The sequence below is a fragment of the Rhinoderma darwinii genome, chromosome 1 (assembly GCF_050947455.1).
Source record: "Rhinoderma darwinii isolate aRhiDar2 chromosome 1, aRhiDar2.hap1, whole genome shotgun sequence".
NCBI classification, from domain to species: Eukaryota; Metazoa; Chordata; class Amphibia; order Anura; family Rhinodermatidae; genus Rhinoderma; species Rhinoderma darwinii.
This window is the reverse complement of record NC_134687.1, coordinates 384,077,204-384,095,044: the sequence shown is the minus strand read 5'-3', so window position 1 is coordinate 384,095,044 and position 17,841 is coordinate 384,077,204. Positions and strand designations below refer to the sequence as shown.

General features: G+C 39.1%; 1 protein-coding gene across 6 annotated transcripts in view; it reads right to left on the bottom strand.

Annotated features, from left to right (window-relative positions):
- The window catches only part of LOC142652695 (transducin-like enhancer protein 4), a 110,763-nt gene that overhangs the window by 13,072 nt on the left and 79,850 nt on the right, over positions 1–17,841 (bottom strand). For 3 of the 6 annotated variants that reach the window (XM_075828366.1, XM_075828374.1, XM_075828392.1), the window contains 9 exons: positions 16,708–16,827; positions 15,412–15,465; positions 15,132–15,284; positions 12,703–12,832; positions 12,323–12,513; positions 10,101–10,177; positions 9,347–9,596; positions 7,296–7,543; positions 513–660 (listed from right to left, as the gene is read on the bottom strand). In XM_075828366.1, coding sequence (XP_075684481.1) covers positions 513–660; positions 7,296–7,543; positions 9,347–9,596; positions 10,101–10,177; positions 12,323–12,513; positions 12,703–12,832; positions 15,132–15,284; positions 15,412–15,465; positions 16,708–16,827 — 1,371 coding nt within the window. The remainder of the gene's footprint in view (positions 1–512; positions 661–7,295; positions 7,544–9,346; positions 9,597–10,100; positions 10,178–12,322; positions 12,514–12,702; positions 12,833–15,131; positions 15,285–15,411; positions 15,466–16,707; positions 16,828–17,841) is intronic. The other 3 variants (XM_075828379.1, XM_075828385.1, XM_075828400.1) reach the window with 1 other exon arrangement.

The window sequence follows — 17,841 nt, the reverse complement described above, 5'->3', positions numbered from 1 at the left end:
AGACTATGGAGCTTTACCAGCAAAAGGTTAGAACAGATTTGCGAAACAAATCTGGTGCTTTAATGCACTTCTTAAAATTCAATAGAATTCAGAAAAGGAAAAAAACCTCAGAAAAAATGCTGATCAACATTTACCATTCCAGCTAAATTGTAAATACGACTTTGTATGCGTGTGTGTGTGTGTGGGTGTGCACGTGTCATCTGCGCATATAAACAGCTCTATGAAATGTCAGCCTTTTTAAAATAATATTTCAATAATATAAATGTGCAACATAGAGACCTGCCATCTACCTAATGCTGCTGCGCAACAGAAATCAGGGAACATCTGTGCCCCTGGGAGTACCACAAACCAGTCTTTTCAAATAAAAGAAACAAAGGGCTTTTAGTGAATACAAAGAGAAACGGTGTTACAAAGCAAGGCGCTGGCAAAACTTTGATCCACAGGAGCTGCGGATGGCATGAAAATCTCTACTGCACCGTCAACCCTCCCAGTACATTTTGATCTGATTATACCTGTGAAGTGAAATCATGTTGCTGGAGCTGTCGGCCTTCACGGAGATCCCAGGATCGTACGGTATTGTCCAAACCTCCAGTCCAGAGCTTGGTACCATCATTAGAAATGTCAATACAGCTGGCTCCATCTGTGTGGCCCTGGAATTGCCTGATAAGAACAGACATCTTTACCAAGATGAATCACAAACAAGTACACAAAGACAAATAAAGACACATATGCTACAACATAAAACGATTAGTATTATTAAAAGGACTTGCCTAAAAAAACAAACAAACTTGTCTCTCCAGGCTTGTCAAAACAAAAGAGGCAATGTCAGAGCCTAATTGTACATTCATACACAAAGACTTTTTATCTCCATTGAGTAAATTTACAGTTATTTCAGAATACAACATATATATATATATATCTCATCTTTGTAATTATGTATAGATTTAAAACTAGAAAAATGTGCACTCCTGACCCTGCACTCGAGGTACAAAGACAGGGCAGAATATGTAAAAGACCCAGGTCCTTTCTGTCATGTCTTGGGCCCTGTGTTTGAGACCGGATGCTCCCCCAATGCTGGCGAACCAGTTATAACAAAGCCTTGGAGGTTATTAAAATCGAAAACTAAAACGTAAAAAAACAAAAAAGCCTTCCCTTTCAAAGATCCACCTGTTATTGATCACATCAAGTCATGATCTTAGATGTATTCATTATATGCTGGATCCTGTGTGTCAGACACACAGGACCCCCTGACTTGACGGATTTGAACGCAAGATACAGCTTCTTTGTATACAGAATACATAGAAGCTGTATCTCAAAACAGTTTTTAAATAAACAATTCAAAAGTTAATCTAAATAAAATAAAAAACATTGATTCAGTTACAATTTTTTTTACTAAAAGTATATCTCTATCTATATATACACATACATATACACACACAATCCTCTGTGGGTTTAGAATACACACTGACAAAGTTACTCTCTGCCAACAACCTTTCTTTTTTATAACACCATAGTATCTAGTGACAAACAGAACTTACTGGAGGGGAATTCCTGAATACAACACAAGCGTACATAACTAAAACTACCGAGGTGTGAAATATGTAAATATACAACTGCAACTATTAAAACAGTGACTGTGAAAGTTATGGGGGACGAAGACAATTTTTATCACAGTATCACTTCATGGTGATTGAAAGCATCTGTCATGTGTAAGACGGAAAAAAAAAAAGAAAAGTATTACATGGACTAAAACCTTCAGTTTATATATAGACCTACACATAGATTATAAATACATATAATTTCACAAAGGGACATTAGCACCATTACCAGGATATCCAATTTCATGGAGGTTTAGTCTAAACCCAAACAAAACTCACTTCCCAATTAAGTCTAAAGTGACACAGGTTACATTAAGCCGATGGCGTCAGTGCAGCACAAGCCTGACTATCCGGGAGCCTTGTTCAACAATAACATTATATAGACAAGAAAAACCTTTAGGGGTCATAGTCGTGTTAATAGAAGTCAAACCCTTCTTAATGTTGTTAACTGAACTAGGTTTTATATGTGCCTTTGAAACAGACATTTTCTGGAAATGGTTAAAAACCAGTTTTTCTTCCGCACTATCAACGAAGACATCAAAGATGAAGAAAAAATAAACCGGTTTGTGCTGACCTAGAACATCCAGAAGCTAGTGGGATTAGCCATTTCAAAGCATGATAGCCTCCCAACATCATAAATCTCTCAGCACGCCTCTTTATTCTGAACTAAACGGAACCATTCCTTGGATGCCAGTTTAATGAGAATTGGAGAAACAGGAAAAACAAAAATCTTGGTGCCAGGTCCTGAACAGATCAATGTCTGAGGACAGAGCCACCCATTTTAGGGTGTGTACTAGAACTTGAAAGAGACCTAAACGTAAAACAAAATCTAATCAACGTTATTGTGTTCCATAAGGGATTATGTACTGTAGCCTACATAGAATAAGCACGTGTAAGATCCCATATAGGATAAGTTAAACCATCTCGTCTGCTTGCACCTAGAATATATCCACATTAGGCTGGAATGCTCACTCTACATTAACAATCTGTATTGTCAAGTTCCATCCTTGCAATTTTGGACTGTACCTTTTAAACTAAAATGTCTGAGCCATCAGTCTTAACCTGAAGAAAGAGAAGTCTTGACTAATCAGGCGCTATGTAATTTCCCTTTCACCCAGTATTACCGCTCAATAAGGGCAATCATCACATGAAAGGGAGACACAAATCAGCGATTTCATCAGATGACACCATTTTGGGCTTTGAACAGTCCGAAGGCTGGAAAATTATTGTGATGTTCATTGATTTGCAACGCTCAAGATTACATAGCAGAAAGTCACAAAATACGGAGAGGATGGAAACTGGAAAACGCGAAAAAAATCTATTGACAAGCTAGTCAAGAGAAGACATTTATGGATTGTAAAGCACTGATACAGGTTATCAAAATTAGTAAAATCACAGTCTATAATCGTGGGTAAAGTCCTACTCAGCCAGTTTACTGCTCCAGGAAATACGATCATGTATTGGAGACCGATGTGAGCTCAATCATTCTGCAACACTTTTATTACTACGCCAATGCTAAAGTGCTGTTAACAATATGCACTTTTTGGCCATACTGATGATAAAGTAGATCATAGATGTTTACAACAGATGCAAAAATCTTATCAAGAGAACCGCATATACAGAGCAACCTGGGCTGTCTGTAGCCATCTTCAATTGCAGTTTCTATCAGGCCCACTAGCAAAACAATTCTCAATACGATTGGGCAAGTGGGGCCTTTTAAGTTCCTATACAAGGCATTTTACTTACTTACACACACACACACACACACACGAGTTGCAAATTGACTAGAAAATATAGTCAAGACATTGATAAGGTTAGAAATAATGATTTTTTAATTTGAAATAATAATTTTCTCCTTCAAACTTTGCTTTGGTCTTGGAATGCTCCATTTGCAGCAATTACAGCATTGCAGACCTTTGGCATTCTAGCTGTTAATTTGCTGAGGTAATCGGGAGAAATTTCACCCCATGCTTCCAGAAGCCCCTCCCACAAGTTGGATTGACTTGATGGGCACTTCTTGCGTACCATACGGTCAAGCTGCTCCCACAACAGCTCTATGGGGTTGAGATCTGGTGACTGCGCTGGCCACTCCATTACAGATAGAATACCAGCTGCCTGCTTCTTCCCTAAATAGTTCTTGCATAATTTGGAGGTGTTCTTTGGGTCATTGTCCTGTTGTAGGATGAAATTGGCTCCAATCAAGCGCTGTCCACAGGGTATGGCATGGCGTTGCAAAATGGAGTGATAGCCTTCCTTATTCAAAATCCCTTTTACCTTGTACAAATCTCCCACTTTACCAGCACCAAAGCATCCCAGACCATCACGTTACCTCCACCATGCTTGACAGATGGCGTCAGGCACTCTTCCAGCATCTTTTCAGTTGTTCTGCGTCTCACAAATGTTCTTCTGTGTGATCCAAACACCTCAAACTTCGATTCGTCTGTCCAGAACACTTTTTTCCAATCTTCCTCTGTCCAATGTCTGTGTGCTTTTGCCCATATTAATCTTTTCCTTTTATTAGCCAGTCTCAGATATGGCTTTTTCTTTGCCACTCTGCCCTGAAGGCCAGCATCCCGGAGTCGCCTCTTCACTGTAGACGTTGACACGGGCGTTTTGCGGGTACTATTTAATGATGCTGCCAGTTGAGGACCTGTGAGGCGTCTATTTCTCAAACTAGAGACTCTAATGTACTTGTCTTGTTGCTCAGTTGTGCAGCGGGGCCTCCCACTTCTCTTTCTACTCTGGTTAGAGCCTGTGTGTGCTCTCCTCTGAAGGTAGTAGTACGCACCGTTGTAGGAAATCTTCAGTTTCTTGGCAATTTCTCGCATGGAGTAGCCTTAATTTCTAAGAACAAGAATAGACTGTCGAGTTTCACATGAAAGCTCTCTTTTTCTAGCCATTTTGAGAGTTTAATCGAACTCACAAATGTAATGCTCCAGATTCTCAACTAGCTCAAAGGAAGGTCAGTTTTATAGCTCCTCTAAACAGCAAAACGGTTTACAGCGGTGCTAACATAATTGCACAAGGGTTTTCAAGTGTTTTCATCCATTAGCCTTCTAACACAGTTAGCAAACACAATGTACCATTAGAACACTGGAGTGATGGTTGCTGGAAATGGGCCTCTATACACCTATGTAGATATTGCATTAAAAACCAGACGTTTGCAGCTAGAATAGTCATTTAGCACATTAACAATGTATAGAGTGTATTTCTGATTAATTTAATGTTATCTTCATTGAAAAAAAACTGTGCTTTTCTTTCAAAAATAAGGAAATTTCTAAGTGACCCTAAACTTTTGAACGGTAGTGTGTATGTATATATATATATATATATATATATATATATATATATATATATATATACACACACACACATATATATAAATATATATATACACACACACACACATATATATATACACATATATACATACACACAGACACACACACACACATATATACACACACACATATATATACACATATATACATACACACAGACACACACACATATATATACATACACACATATATACATACACACACACACACACACATATATACACACACACACACACACATATATACATACACACAGACACACACACATATATATACATACACACACACCCACACATATATACATACACACACACACACATATATACATACACACACACATATATACATACACACACACACACACATATATACACACACACACACACACATATATACACACACACACACACATATATACACACACACACACACATATATATACATACATACACACACACACACACACACACACACACACACACACACACATATATATATATATACACACACACATACACACACGCACAGATATAGGACTATTCTTACACAGGTAGTGTATGTGTAATATTTTTTTTATTACTGCACCTATAATATAACTGGTTGTAATTTTGATTAGCTATTAGCCAAATATCACCTACAATAACAATCTCAGTGGATCATGTATAAACAAAGTCTCAGCTTTTAATTCCACATTACGGGAAGCAAAATATTTTCCAGTTACGGATTGTTTTTAACTGTAGCTTCAGCTACTGTTATAGTGTATGTATTCTGTATCGAGATGACAGCTTACAACAGCCAGGGCTTGCCAATATTTATCAAGTTCATTGATATATTTGAGATCTTTCTTCTAGAGTCTAGAGGATACTAGGAAACGTGGCAGGCATTAGATAACAAGTTACTGCTGCCGTAGAGGTCATGAGATAGTAGCATAAGGTACTTTGAAGCTAATGCCTAGTATATTGACCTTAAATGTAAAAGAAATGTGCCAAATGACCGCGTCCTCCGATTTCTGCAGCAGATAAATCAATTGGCGGTATGCAACTAATACTGAATAGCAGGACTACATAGACATCTAGATAGGAGTATGTTAATACAGAGTTGTGGCAGCGCCGGGCCCCCTAACTGCTTCTTACTTATGTGCCGGCACATCATGGAGCGGGGAGGGGATGATGTTTGGAGCGGAGCGGGCTCACGCGCGGAGCCCGCTCCATACACTGCATTTGTGTTTTACAGCTGACACGCTGCTCTAACGGCCAGGAACAGCGATGGCGCTGTTCCTGGCCGTTTAACTAGTTAAATACCACGGTCAATAGCGACCGCTGCATTTAAAGGGGTCTTCCCATGAAGGACACTTATGACATATCCACAGGATATGTCAAATGTCAGATAGATGCCGGTCCCACCTTTGGGACCAGCACCTATACCTAGAACGTGGCCCCTAAACCCCGTTCTATCTTACCCTACTCCACTGTCTCCCAGCCACTTCCTGATTAGGTGGTCGGGAGTTACAGAAACAGCAGAGTGCTCGCTGAGTTTCCCTGTTTCTGTAACTCCCATAAAAGTAAAATGGGAGTTACGGAAACAGCGTAGCTCTGCGAGTTACACTGTTTCTGTAACTCTTCCACGCATTGCAGTATATTGTACCATTGATCTAACGATTGCTGGTTCAAGTCTCCTAGGGGAACTAAAAAAATGTGTAATAAAATTAAGGAATAAAAAGTTAGATACATTTTCAGGAGTGTAAAAAAATATTTTAAAAAAACAAAAACAAAAAAAAAACCTTTTCCCATTTTTCCCCAAGCATAATGTAAAAATAAAAACAAACAAACAAAACTGGTATTGCTGCATTCGTAAAAGTCCGAAACTATTACAATATAGCATTATTTGACTAGCGCGGTGAACGCCGTAAAAAAATAATAATATATAAAACCCAAGAATCTTTGTTTTTTTTGGTCACCACAGCACTAAAAAGAATGAAACCGTGATAAAAAAATCGTATGTACTAAAAAATGGTGCCAATAAAAAAAATACAGCTCGTCCAGCAAAAAATAAGTCCTCACACCGCTTAAACGATGAAAAAATATAAAAAAGGTTATGGCTCTCAGAATGTGGTGAAGCTGAACATTTTTTTTTTTTTTTAACCAATAGTTTTTTTCTTAGAAAAAAAATTTCATTTTACTACTTTTACCATTTTCGGTTGTCTAAAATTTGGGTGCGTCTTACAGTCTGAAAAATACGGTAGTTTATTTAGAACAGTGTGTATATGTTAGTATAAATATTATGAGAAAATATGCAAATATGAATGGCTTCTATAAACTTCTCCTATTACCTGTTTAAACAATTGTGATTTACATACCTTACAAGCGTCTGGTTGTGTAAGTCCCACACGGCGATGTTGCCGTCGCTGCAGCAGGAGAAGCAGACTTTGGAATCGGGGCTGATGGCCAGAGCATAGCAGGCAGGAGCAGATGATGTCAGCTCCGCTTTTATACGTGGGGTAGGAGCTGCCAGGTCCCATATGGATAACGTGCTGGCTTCCCCTCCAACAATCAGAGTGCGCCCATCAGGGAGTAATCTGCAGGAGCGGATGTAGTTATCTCTGTTCTGCAGAGACAAAAACCATTTGGGACATGAAATCGGTACTTCGAACTAGAGGAGCAACAGTTTCATAGTCTGTTTCACATACAAGTGTTTTCATTGCTCTATATAAACAGCAGTTATTCTAAAAAAAAGTTCTTTGTAGTTTGTATTGTAATATGCCGCTGCTAAAAACAACAACAACAAAAAAAACAACACGCCACTCATGGGTGATGGGTTAAAACTCTAAAAGCACAAAACACCCTCCTGATTTTAATGAGCCATTTGCTGCTATGACAATGATAAAGTGGATTAATGCCAGAAAATTACATGACATTAGGCAAGTACTTAAACTTGATCTCAGACTCAGCGTTGTGAGATAATTCATCTTAATTAGCATCAAAATCGGAGGCAAAGTCAAGCAAAACTTTCCAACGCTGAACAACTTGGCTCTACATGATCTATAGTTCAGTGCAGAAGTCAATATGCGAAGAGATAAAATATTGTCTGCACTATTTTACATCCCACTATTAATCCTGAATGCATGTGAAATGAACGGCACTATTTTGTTCTACATAGAAGGTTACCACCCTCCAGAGAATATCTATTTGTGGCTTCAGGCCAAAAGAAGTTATTAATCACTGCAACGCACATCTTTAATAAAAAAAAATAATAACATATAAAGAAGGGTTTGCTGATGAATCTCTATTTAATAATGTAGAGATGAATTCATTCTAGAGAGCCCTAAACAGGCTGCCTTTGTAGGACATCAAGCATTCTGCAGGATTATACAGTTATTGCTACTTCTAGAGCATCTCCAGTATCTGCTTTTTGTAATTTGTCTCTAAATTCCTGCGTAAGTGACTTGATACTCTTTTTCTCACTGGTGATACAGTGGCTGGTCATTTATTTTTATCTACATTTGCTGCATTGGAAACTAGCTCTCCATGCAGTAACTACTTTGTAAGGTTTGTGGTGTGTTTGCACTTCTAACAGTCCCCAATGTGAAATGGCTGCAGTATAAAGCATAGTGGAGGCGGAGATCAGCAGCCCTAATCATATATTCAGTTTTTGTTAGTTTAAGGGCAAAATAAAGATGTGGATCCATAAAGTGTAAAGGAAAGCAGAATATATCTCCTTTCAATTGTATCCACTCAAAAAGTACCAGAACTGCATGTGTGATTCCAGCCTTAGGCTCGGAGGTGAAACCGGTTATAAAAAGGATCCTAAAGCTAAAGAGAGCTATAAATCAGCCAAAAAGAAAGAAAATAAACAGCAGGTATTACATATAGGTAGTGACTAAATAAGTAATGCGTTGTAAAAACGTTTTAATAAAGTTACCATTATGAAGCGCTGTTCCCTTGTTATGATAGCTGTATCTTCCGCCCGTTCCCGCCCTTAATATGGCTGCAGATGGAGGAGCATGTGACCAGACACGTCACTGCATCCTCCATTCTCCTTCCTGGACGCAGTATGTTACAATGAAGGATGCAGTGTGTCCGGTGGTCACATGCTCCTCCATCTGCAGCCATATTATGGACGGACGCCGCAGTCATAAGGAAGATACAGTTGTCATAACAAGGGGACGTGGCTTATGACCCTGGGAAAACAGCACATGACTTCAGATAAAGACACATTAGTAAGTTTATTAAAATCATGTTAACAATACATTACGCAAGATTTTTCTAAAGCGTCCAACCCCTTTAAATTAAACTTTTAGCTGTGTTTAGTGTTCAGGGAATCTTAACAAATGCTAATAGTTCATTGACATACATAATAAAAAAATGATCCCAATAAAGAAACATTACAAAAACAATCATTGGCACTCACCAAGCAGTCCAGCTGAGACACAGGACTTTTGTTGCCCGGGTGACTGATGTCCCAGACCTTGACACATCCCTTTCCACCCGTATACACGTGTCTTGTGGGGTTGCTGATGGTAACTGCACAAACCACTTCCCCGTGATTTAGTGTGTTTATCTGGCGCGCGTGCCGAGGGATTCCTGGGCCAATCAGAGCATCAGGAGGGAATGGAACCGGCTGCATCTGGCCATCAGCACTTACATGGAATGAATATGCGCTAATTAGAAAAAGAAATATAAATATTTAATCATCAAAATATTTAGTAGTTCTAAAAACTCTCTTAGCAAAAACTTTGTTGGTTTTCATTTTTTATCATTGCTAAAGGAAACATATCCTAATGCCAACTTATTAGATTCATAATCCACTCCTCCCTGATCATAGTTTAACCTTCATGACCCTCTTGAGCATTTCCAGCAGCCCTTGTTTTAATTCAGAAGTTATCTATTGGTGTTCACATAGCAATTATCCTTGAAACAATGTATTCTAAAAGATACACCAAACAAAAAATTTATCTGTAGTGTATGTCAAACCATGAATCCAGCTGAGAAGCTAAAAAGACACATTTTACTAACGCAAAACAAAAAACACACCAAAATTAAAATAGACCAAAAGTATAAAGCCCCAGAAGAATTCTCTTGGACAATTCGATTTAAAAATAGGGAGTAAAGCAGCAAATACAATGTGTCAGAAGAATAATAAATAAATAAAAAAAACTACTCACGGCTTTCCACCTGGGATGCCCGTAAGATTTGGAGGCATTCCTGGAACACGCATATGATGATGTGGGTCAAAGCCAACCTAAAAAGTAATTGTGGAAACAAGAAAACGATTGTATGAGTACACATCTCAATGACAACATACATACTTTAAGAGGAAACCTCTACTGCTACTACAACGGACAAAAGGTAGGCATTTAGGAATGTTGGATATTCTATGGCTATGTTCACATCTTCGTCAGATCCCTCGTCACAGATTCCATATAATATGATGGAACACATGGCTCTGCCTGATCGATCCCATTGACTTACAATGGGGTCTGTTGGGCGCTGCTGGTATCCATTGTACGACAGTGTTCCCTAACAAGCCATGACACAGATGTAAACAAAGTCTTATTCTTCTTTAAATTTAAACAAACATTGCAAACCTACTCTTTGGAGCACATCATTAAATAATAATGTTTTGTCTCTATTATATTGTGCCGTAGAATCATTCGGAACTGTGTAAGGAGATTTTTCTATTTGTTGAAAAAAATCTCCTTGAAATTTTCCAATCCTTGCCTCACAGAAAGCCGCAGGCAAGTAAGAGTTGGTGAACCAGTGGATGTCTGCAGACAAGATATCTCCGCACACATGGCCAGCTTAAGAGACTTTCAAAGCATACAGTTTTCGCTGGCCTATGTGCTATTATAGTCAAACATGTCAGAGTTTAAAGGGGTTTGCCCATCAGGTACATTTATGGCATATCCACAAGATATGCCATAAATGTCAGATAGATGTGGGACCCACATCTTTCTCTAGAACGGGGCCCCCTAAACCCCGCTCTACCTTTGTGTTCGCTGAGCTATGCGGTTTCCGTAACTGCCATATACATGAATGGCAGTTACGGAAACAGCGTGCTATGCTGCTTCCATAACTGCCATTCACTTTTATGGGAGCTATGTAAACCGCGTAGCTCAGCGAGTTACGCTGTTTTTCTGATTACATGGTCGAAAACTACAAAGTGGCCTGGGATGCAGCAGGAACTGAAAAAAGGTAGAACAGGGTTTATGGGGCCCCGTTCTAGAGATAGGTGCATGTCCCAGAGGTAGGATCCACATCTGACATTTATGGCATATCCTGTGGCTATGCCATAAATGTCCCTGATGGACAAACCCCTTTAATGTGGAGGTCCTGAATTAATTCATTACAATTACCTAAAACATTGTTGGGTTGAAATGAAAAGTTCTGCAAATTTCTAATATACTTTGCATTCCGATTCCCCAACACTTTAGAACCTCTGATTGAAAAAAAAACAAAAAAAAAAAACACTTGCTGCATTCAGAAGCGTAAAACCTGAACTGACCTAGAACTGGATCAGCATGCACAGGAGGCAGACACTTCCTACCTACACGGATACACATTCTACAAAGCTGCGTAAATGTTCACTATAAAATAATTCTGTTTTATTCACAGAAGTCTGAACAAAGCCTTTTAATGACTGCCTACATTCAGATATCTAATCCCAGAGATGTTAGGATAGAGGTTTATGAACGTTAGGCCGGGTACCCACATAGCGTAAATGCTACGGAATTTCCGCAACGGAATTCTGTGTGGAAATTCTGCAGCAAAGTTCGCATCGTTTTTTTTCAAAATCGAATCCAAACGTTAATAAATTGACATGTGGTATGGAGTTTAAATCTGCAGAACGTCAACTTATGCTGCGTTTTCGTTGCTGTTCTGTTTGCGGATTTTCCCCATTGAATTCAATGGGGATGCAAATCCCACAACAAATAGCCAAGTGTTGCGACAGAATAGCAGCGATTCCTGTGCATAAACCGCAACTCAGGGAAAAAAACAAAAACATACTAACCCAGAACTCCCTACTTCTTCCTCCAGTTCGGCCTCCTGGGATGACGTTTCATCCCACGTGCCTGTTATTGGCTGCAGCGGTCACAAGGGCTGCAGCGTCATCCAGGTAGGCCGGACCGAACGGCAAAGGAGGGACGCGTCACTATGACAACAGAAATTCCTCCCGAAGTACTGCACCACAATGCGGTGCGGTTTTTCGGACATAATGTTCCAGGTCAGATACGCTGCCTTATTTCACTTTTTATGTCCACCTGACCTTGAATTTTAGGTTATTAGCCTTCAACCTATTGTCATATTTTTAAAGTTAAAATTTCTGACAATGTTTAACAGAAAACGGAATAAAACATTAACAAAATGCAACACATAAAGCGCTTACCACTGGGGATCTTCCATAAGCTGCAGCAGCTGCTGCTGCGGCCGCAGCAGCACTCATCTGTGGAGAGAGGTTGTGAAGACTGGCATAAGCTGCGCCTGGACTGGTCAGCTCTCCGTTCATTCCAGAATGTGGAACTATTCCAAAAGGGGTTGGATAAGGACAAGGTACTGCCATTGGAGATCTAAGACCTGCTGAAAGACCAGATAAATAACGATGATACACTACACAGATTGTCCTATTTATTGAGCTTTTGCATTAGTAATATACAGTTTTTGCATTTTAGTTAGAGCTTTTCTATATATATTTTATCACAACTTCTAAAACTGCAAAAGCATTGACCCTCATAAAGGCAAGTAATTATATAGCAATATCTATCTTACTTAATTGGTCGATTCCTGGTGGCTTGCCAGGCACAGGTCGCAGTCCTGTCGAGTTGCTGCCAGGTGTAGGGGCATCAGTTCGTGGAGTGGGTGTATTGGATTTTGAAACAGGAGTTGTAGACTTCTCATTCTTTCAGGAGGTGATTGTAAGGGGTGAACCAGAAAGAGGTTTTGAGAAGAAGAAAAATCAATCAATCTGCTTGTCTTTAGATAAAACAAACATGTAAGAGTTACATCAGCACTACACAGCCACTAACAAAAAGAATCTCTGGCTGAAGCAAAGGATACAACATGCTAAATGGCTTGAATCCTCCCAAAAGTAAACAACTTATTGACTTTATGGTTTACTCTACTGAAAACCTCAAATACTCACCCTGCTAAAGTCAACATCCCTAATGGAAGAGTCATAACATATGTGCTTTCACAATCCTATCTTTCAAGTATCTATTCATAACATAGGAGCGTACAGCAGACCAGTGTAACCGGAGCAGCAGAAATGGAAACACACCTGTAGGGTATCGCTTGTAAGGGAGATGAGAAGTCATATTTAAGTGGAACATCGGCCTCAAAATGTATTATTGAGATCTCCTCCACATTCTTTTTGATATATGAATATGTTTGAGGGAGTAACAGCAGTTAGTCATGATCATCAGTATTTCTCATGTGTTGTTGACTTTTTCATACAGCAAAACAGTTTTGTGCTTATAAAGACAACCCTTTCCATTTGCCCTATAAGGGCATATTGATGTAATATAGAGGGTTCCCCATTCTGGACCCCCCTCTATAACCAGTGTGGAGAGCCGCTAACAAAGATTATATCTTGCTCTGAGAGAGCCAACCAGCCCATGTATTTCATGGTCGGCCATTTATTTGATTGACTGGCATGTAATACTACACTTCTCCTGCTGTGGCCACTGTAGCTTCTCCTGTACACAACAGTTGATTGTGGAGGTTTCTGAAGCTGGACTCACAGCGAGCGCTGATAAAGAAACAACCTCATTCAAATCTACAATATATGACTGTCATATTTTCCCTTAAATTCATTACATTTTTACATAGTAACATAAAGATAACTAAAACACAGTAGGTACAATACAATTAAAAAAATATATACTCAAAAAGCTTATAAATGCGTATTTGGTTTATACCAAATTTGACCTAATAATGTTAATGTTCCAGAATGATCACCCTTAAAAGCAGATTCATTCTTAGTTTATTTGAAATAAAAAAATGTCAAATGTCAAGAGTACCAATAATCATAAAAAACATCGTTATACAGGTTATTGTAAAGGCCGTGTTCAGATCAGCGTCGGGCTTCCGTTCAACCTTTTCGTCGGAGAAACCAACGAACCAAATGCCAAATGGAAACCATAGCTTCCGTTTGCATTACCACTTGTTTCAATGGTAATGCTTCAGTTGCAATTGGTTTCCGTTTGGCTTTCCGTTCATGGATTCCTGCGACGATAAGGTCGAACGGAACCCATGAACAGAAGCCCAACGCTGATGTGAACAGGCCCCTATTATTAACATCTTGGTTTTTTAATGTATTTGTGATGAGCGAGTGGCGTAACGAGCGCTCCTCCCCATACTAGCTCCTTGTGAAAGGCGCAAATGAGTGCTGATCAAAGAGTGATTTCGTTCATCGGCGCTCGTTTACACAGCCTAGGTCGGCCGTGTAAAAGTACATTTAGTGTGACAGGTCCACTCTGTTTTTCCACTTGTATGAAGTCACTTTGGTGATTCCTTATCTCAAGAGGTCTAACTACTGCTACCTATGTTCAATGCTTATTAGCTCTCATCAGAAAATACTTGATTTCTGGTTTAAAACTCACAGAGTATCAAAATACTCACAGACTCGAACATGATTGCCACCCAAAACATAAAACAGCCATTTACTGGTAACTCCCAAGTTTGAGCATCAGGCAACATTTCTCACTTATGTTTTATTTACTTTTAGTTTTTTTTTTTAACATTATAACCAGGTGAAATTTTTTCTCACTCCCAGGGCACACTTACTCCCATTACCTTAAAAACGTTTAGTGTGAAGGTGGGGCGGAGGGGTAGGTCAATCTATACGTTTTATATTCTGGCGGAGGTGTTTTTGAGCAAACCCCTGACCATGCTCTGCATTTTAGGAGAAAATCCCCTTTAAGGAGCTTAAGTGGAAAGCCAGATGAAGCCAACGTGAGAGGTCATCTGACAATAGTTGGGCAGTGAAAATGAAAAGTCACTATTAAATAACTGAAATTAAACGTGCCAGACCAAACCACAGAATATGTTTGTTACATGTAAGATTTATTGTTAATTGGCAAATCTGGAAGATCTGATAGCATGGAACCTGCGATCAGACAAATAAAAGGGGTTCTAAAAACTTAGGAAAATAGGAAAACACACAAACACAAATCTACATGAAAAAAAGTTTGACTTACAAGGCTGAGTTCTTTGGACTTTGAAGAGGGTGTACTGCTTGAGGATGCAATGGAGGCAGGGCTGATAGGAGGATCTTTCTTTAGAAGTCTGGTTTTATCCAAGCCGTTCTCCCTTGGAGAATGTGCTGGACTTCCTCTTGGCGAAGAAGGGTCCTTTAAAAGGAAAAAGTAGATTGTTGCCATTTCATTGCTATTAATGTCTTAGATGTAACACCAATTGAAATGGTGTGAAGAGAAACTATGACAAAAGCCGATAATATAAAATAAGCAGAACACGTACCTCATTGGAAACATCCACCACAAGGTTATCATCACTTTTTTCACCATCACTGTCCTGCACAGAAAATAAAATAGCTAGCATGTATCAAACTATACTCGTGAAGGAAAATAAGAATTTCTAGCACTTGTCTTTACAGTATATAAGGTTAAAACCATCATATCATAGAAATTTGGCCCATCATAGCCTTGTCTCCTATACCAAAGCCTTGGGTTAAAATCAAAACCTCACATGCTACGGAAGTTAATTGGCATATTTACATATATATTTTTAGTTCCAATACAAAAAGGTACAAACAGTTCATCACAAAAGGCTGTACAAAACACTTATTTTAATTTTATTTTTTTTTTAAAAAAGAACATCCTAACAAGTTGACTATATGAATATTTTACACCCGGCATACCCAACTTTTCATGCCCTCCCCAAGACCCAGGGCTTTAGAGGAGAAAATTTGTTCTGTACCAATGATGTAGCACAAGTGTGAATCGTTTTCCTTCATCATTTACGGACGAGAAATAGGGTTACCAAATGTATCACACGTAGTTTATATAAATCACAGGAGACTGACTGTAGAAGAGACCAGCCGGGGTAGGAGGGATGCATTTCTATTGAAGCGCTAGAAGAGGCATGTAATACGTTTTTCTTTGGTGATTTTTTTATAAAATTTTGCTGCGGACATCTCATCCACTTTACTGCTACTGTAATAAACTGCATTTTGCGCCAAAAAAAAAAACTGACAGAAAATGCAGCGTATTCACTATGTGTGAGCAAACCCTAATGATATCTATCGGAAATAATTCATTCTTATAATTTAATCTACGGTCACTGGGTTTTTCTCATAACGGATGGGTCTTCGTTAATAATGTAATATATAGGTGAAAAAATTTAATTTAACAATTTCTTTTTCGTCTCAGAACAGCTCCCATAAACAAGAAATGACTGTAGGAATCAGAAAAAAATTCCATGAAAACTATATTTTTCCTAAACATTTTTAGGTTAACTCCTGTTCCACAGCTACACGTTGATAACATAGCAAACAGATAAACCATACAAAATGAACGCACTTCTCACTAAACAAACTCTTAACTACGCTCACTCTAAACCAAATACACCCTTTGGAAATATTTATGCTTCTTTATGAACCATTAAGCATATTTACTTGACAAAGATAAAGTGTGTGGCACGTAGTCATGTTCGGCTAGGTACACTGAATATATATGAACAGAAGTAACTGACGCGAGCTGGTGTTATCTGTTCATTCTGTTAGGACTAGAGCGCAACAAGGCCAGTGCCACTTACATATCGAGCAGCAATATCTTTTTCTTCTGTCTTCTGCTTTTTACTGTCGGAGGAATAGTCTGCAGAATTTCTGTGCTTTTCTGCTGCTCTGAAACTTGCTGACGGAGACACTGATGAGCTCTGAAAGTAAGCAAAAAGGCATCACTTAGCAAAGTGCAAGACACACGTGTGTGTGTGTGTGTGTGTGTGTGTGTGTGTGTGTGTGTGTACACACACACACACACACACAATTTTAGACAATAGTGGAAAAATGCTGCAAAGTAAGGCCCAGTTCACACCATTTTTTTTACACTGATTTTGATGCGGAAACCGTGCCAGAATCAGCGCCAAAATATGGCCCAAATCACCTCCCATTAATTTCAATTGCGGCAAAAAATTGCAGGAATTTTGAGGCAGATGTTTCTGCCTGCAAAGGAACTCAGTGTGAACAGGGCCTAAGAATGCGTTAAAAAAATAGAAGTGTTTTTTTATCAATTAACAAAATTACGCAGTAAATGAAAAGGAGTAATCTAAATCAAGTAAACATTTGGTGTGACCACCCTTTGCCTTCAAAACCGCATCAATTCCTCTAGGTACACTTGCAAAGTCATGGATTTTGTAGGATTATAGGCAGGGGTATGATTAACCAACTATAACAAACAGGCGATAATGATCATAATTTTCATATGTATGTTGAAAACAGTCACAACAGAGGATCAGTCACTAGTTTATTAATGCCCTATCACCCAACTGATCTAATAGGCCAGGGGTCTCAGACTCGGCCAGGTAAGTAGGGCTCATATAGGAAAAAAAAATAAAAAAATCGAAATTGACGGGCCACATTTCAACAATCCAGTTTAAGTGTCACTAAATGCAGCCGGCGGCTCCGTTGGCAGCCACACAAATATCAAGATTGGGCAGCCCCTTTTAAAATAGTGCCACAGAGCCCTCTGTAGATCCTGCCACACACCCATCCATAGATGCTGCCACAGTGCCCTCTGTAGAGAATGCCAGTGTCATCTGTAAATAGTGCCACAGTGCCCTCTGTAGGTCGTGCCACAGTGCCCTCTGTAGATGGTGCCACAGTGCCCTCTGTAGATGGTGCCACAGAGCCATATATGGACAGTGATGTCAGGGTCTTGCCCAGAGCTGGAG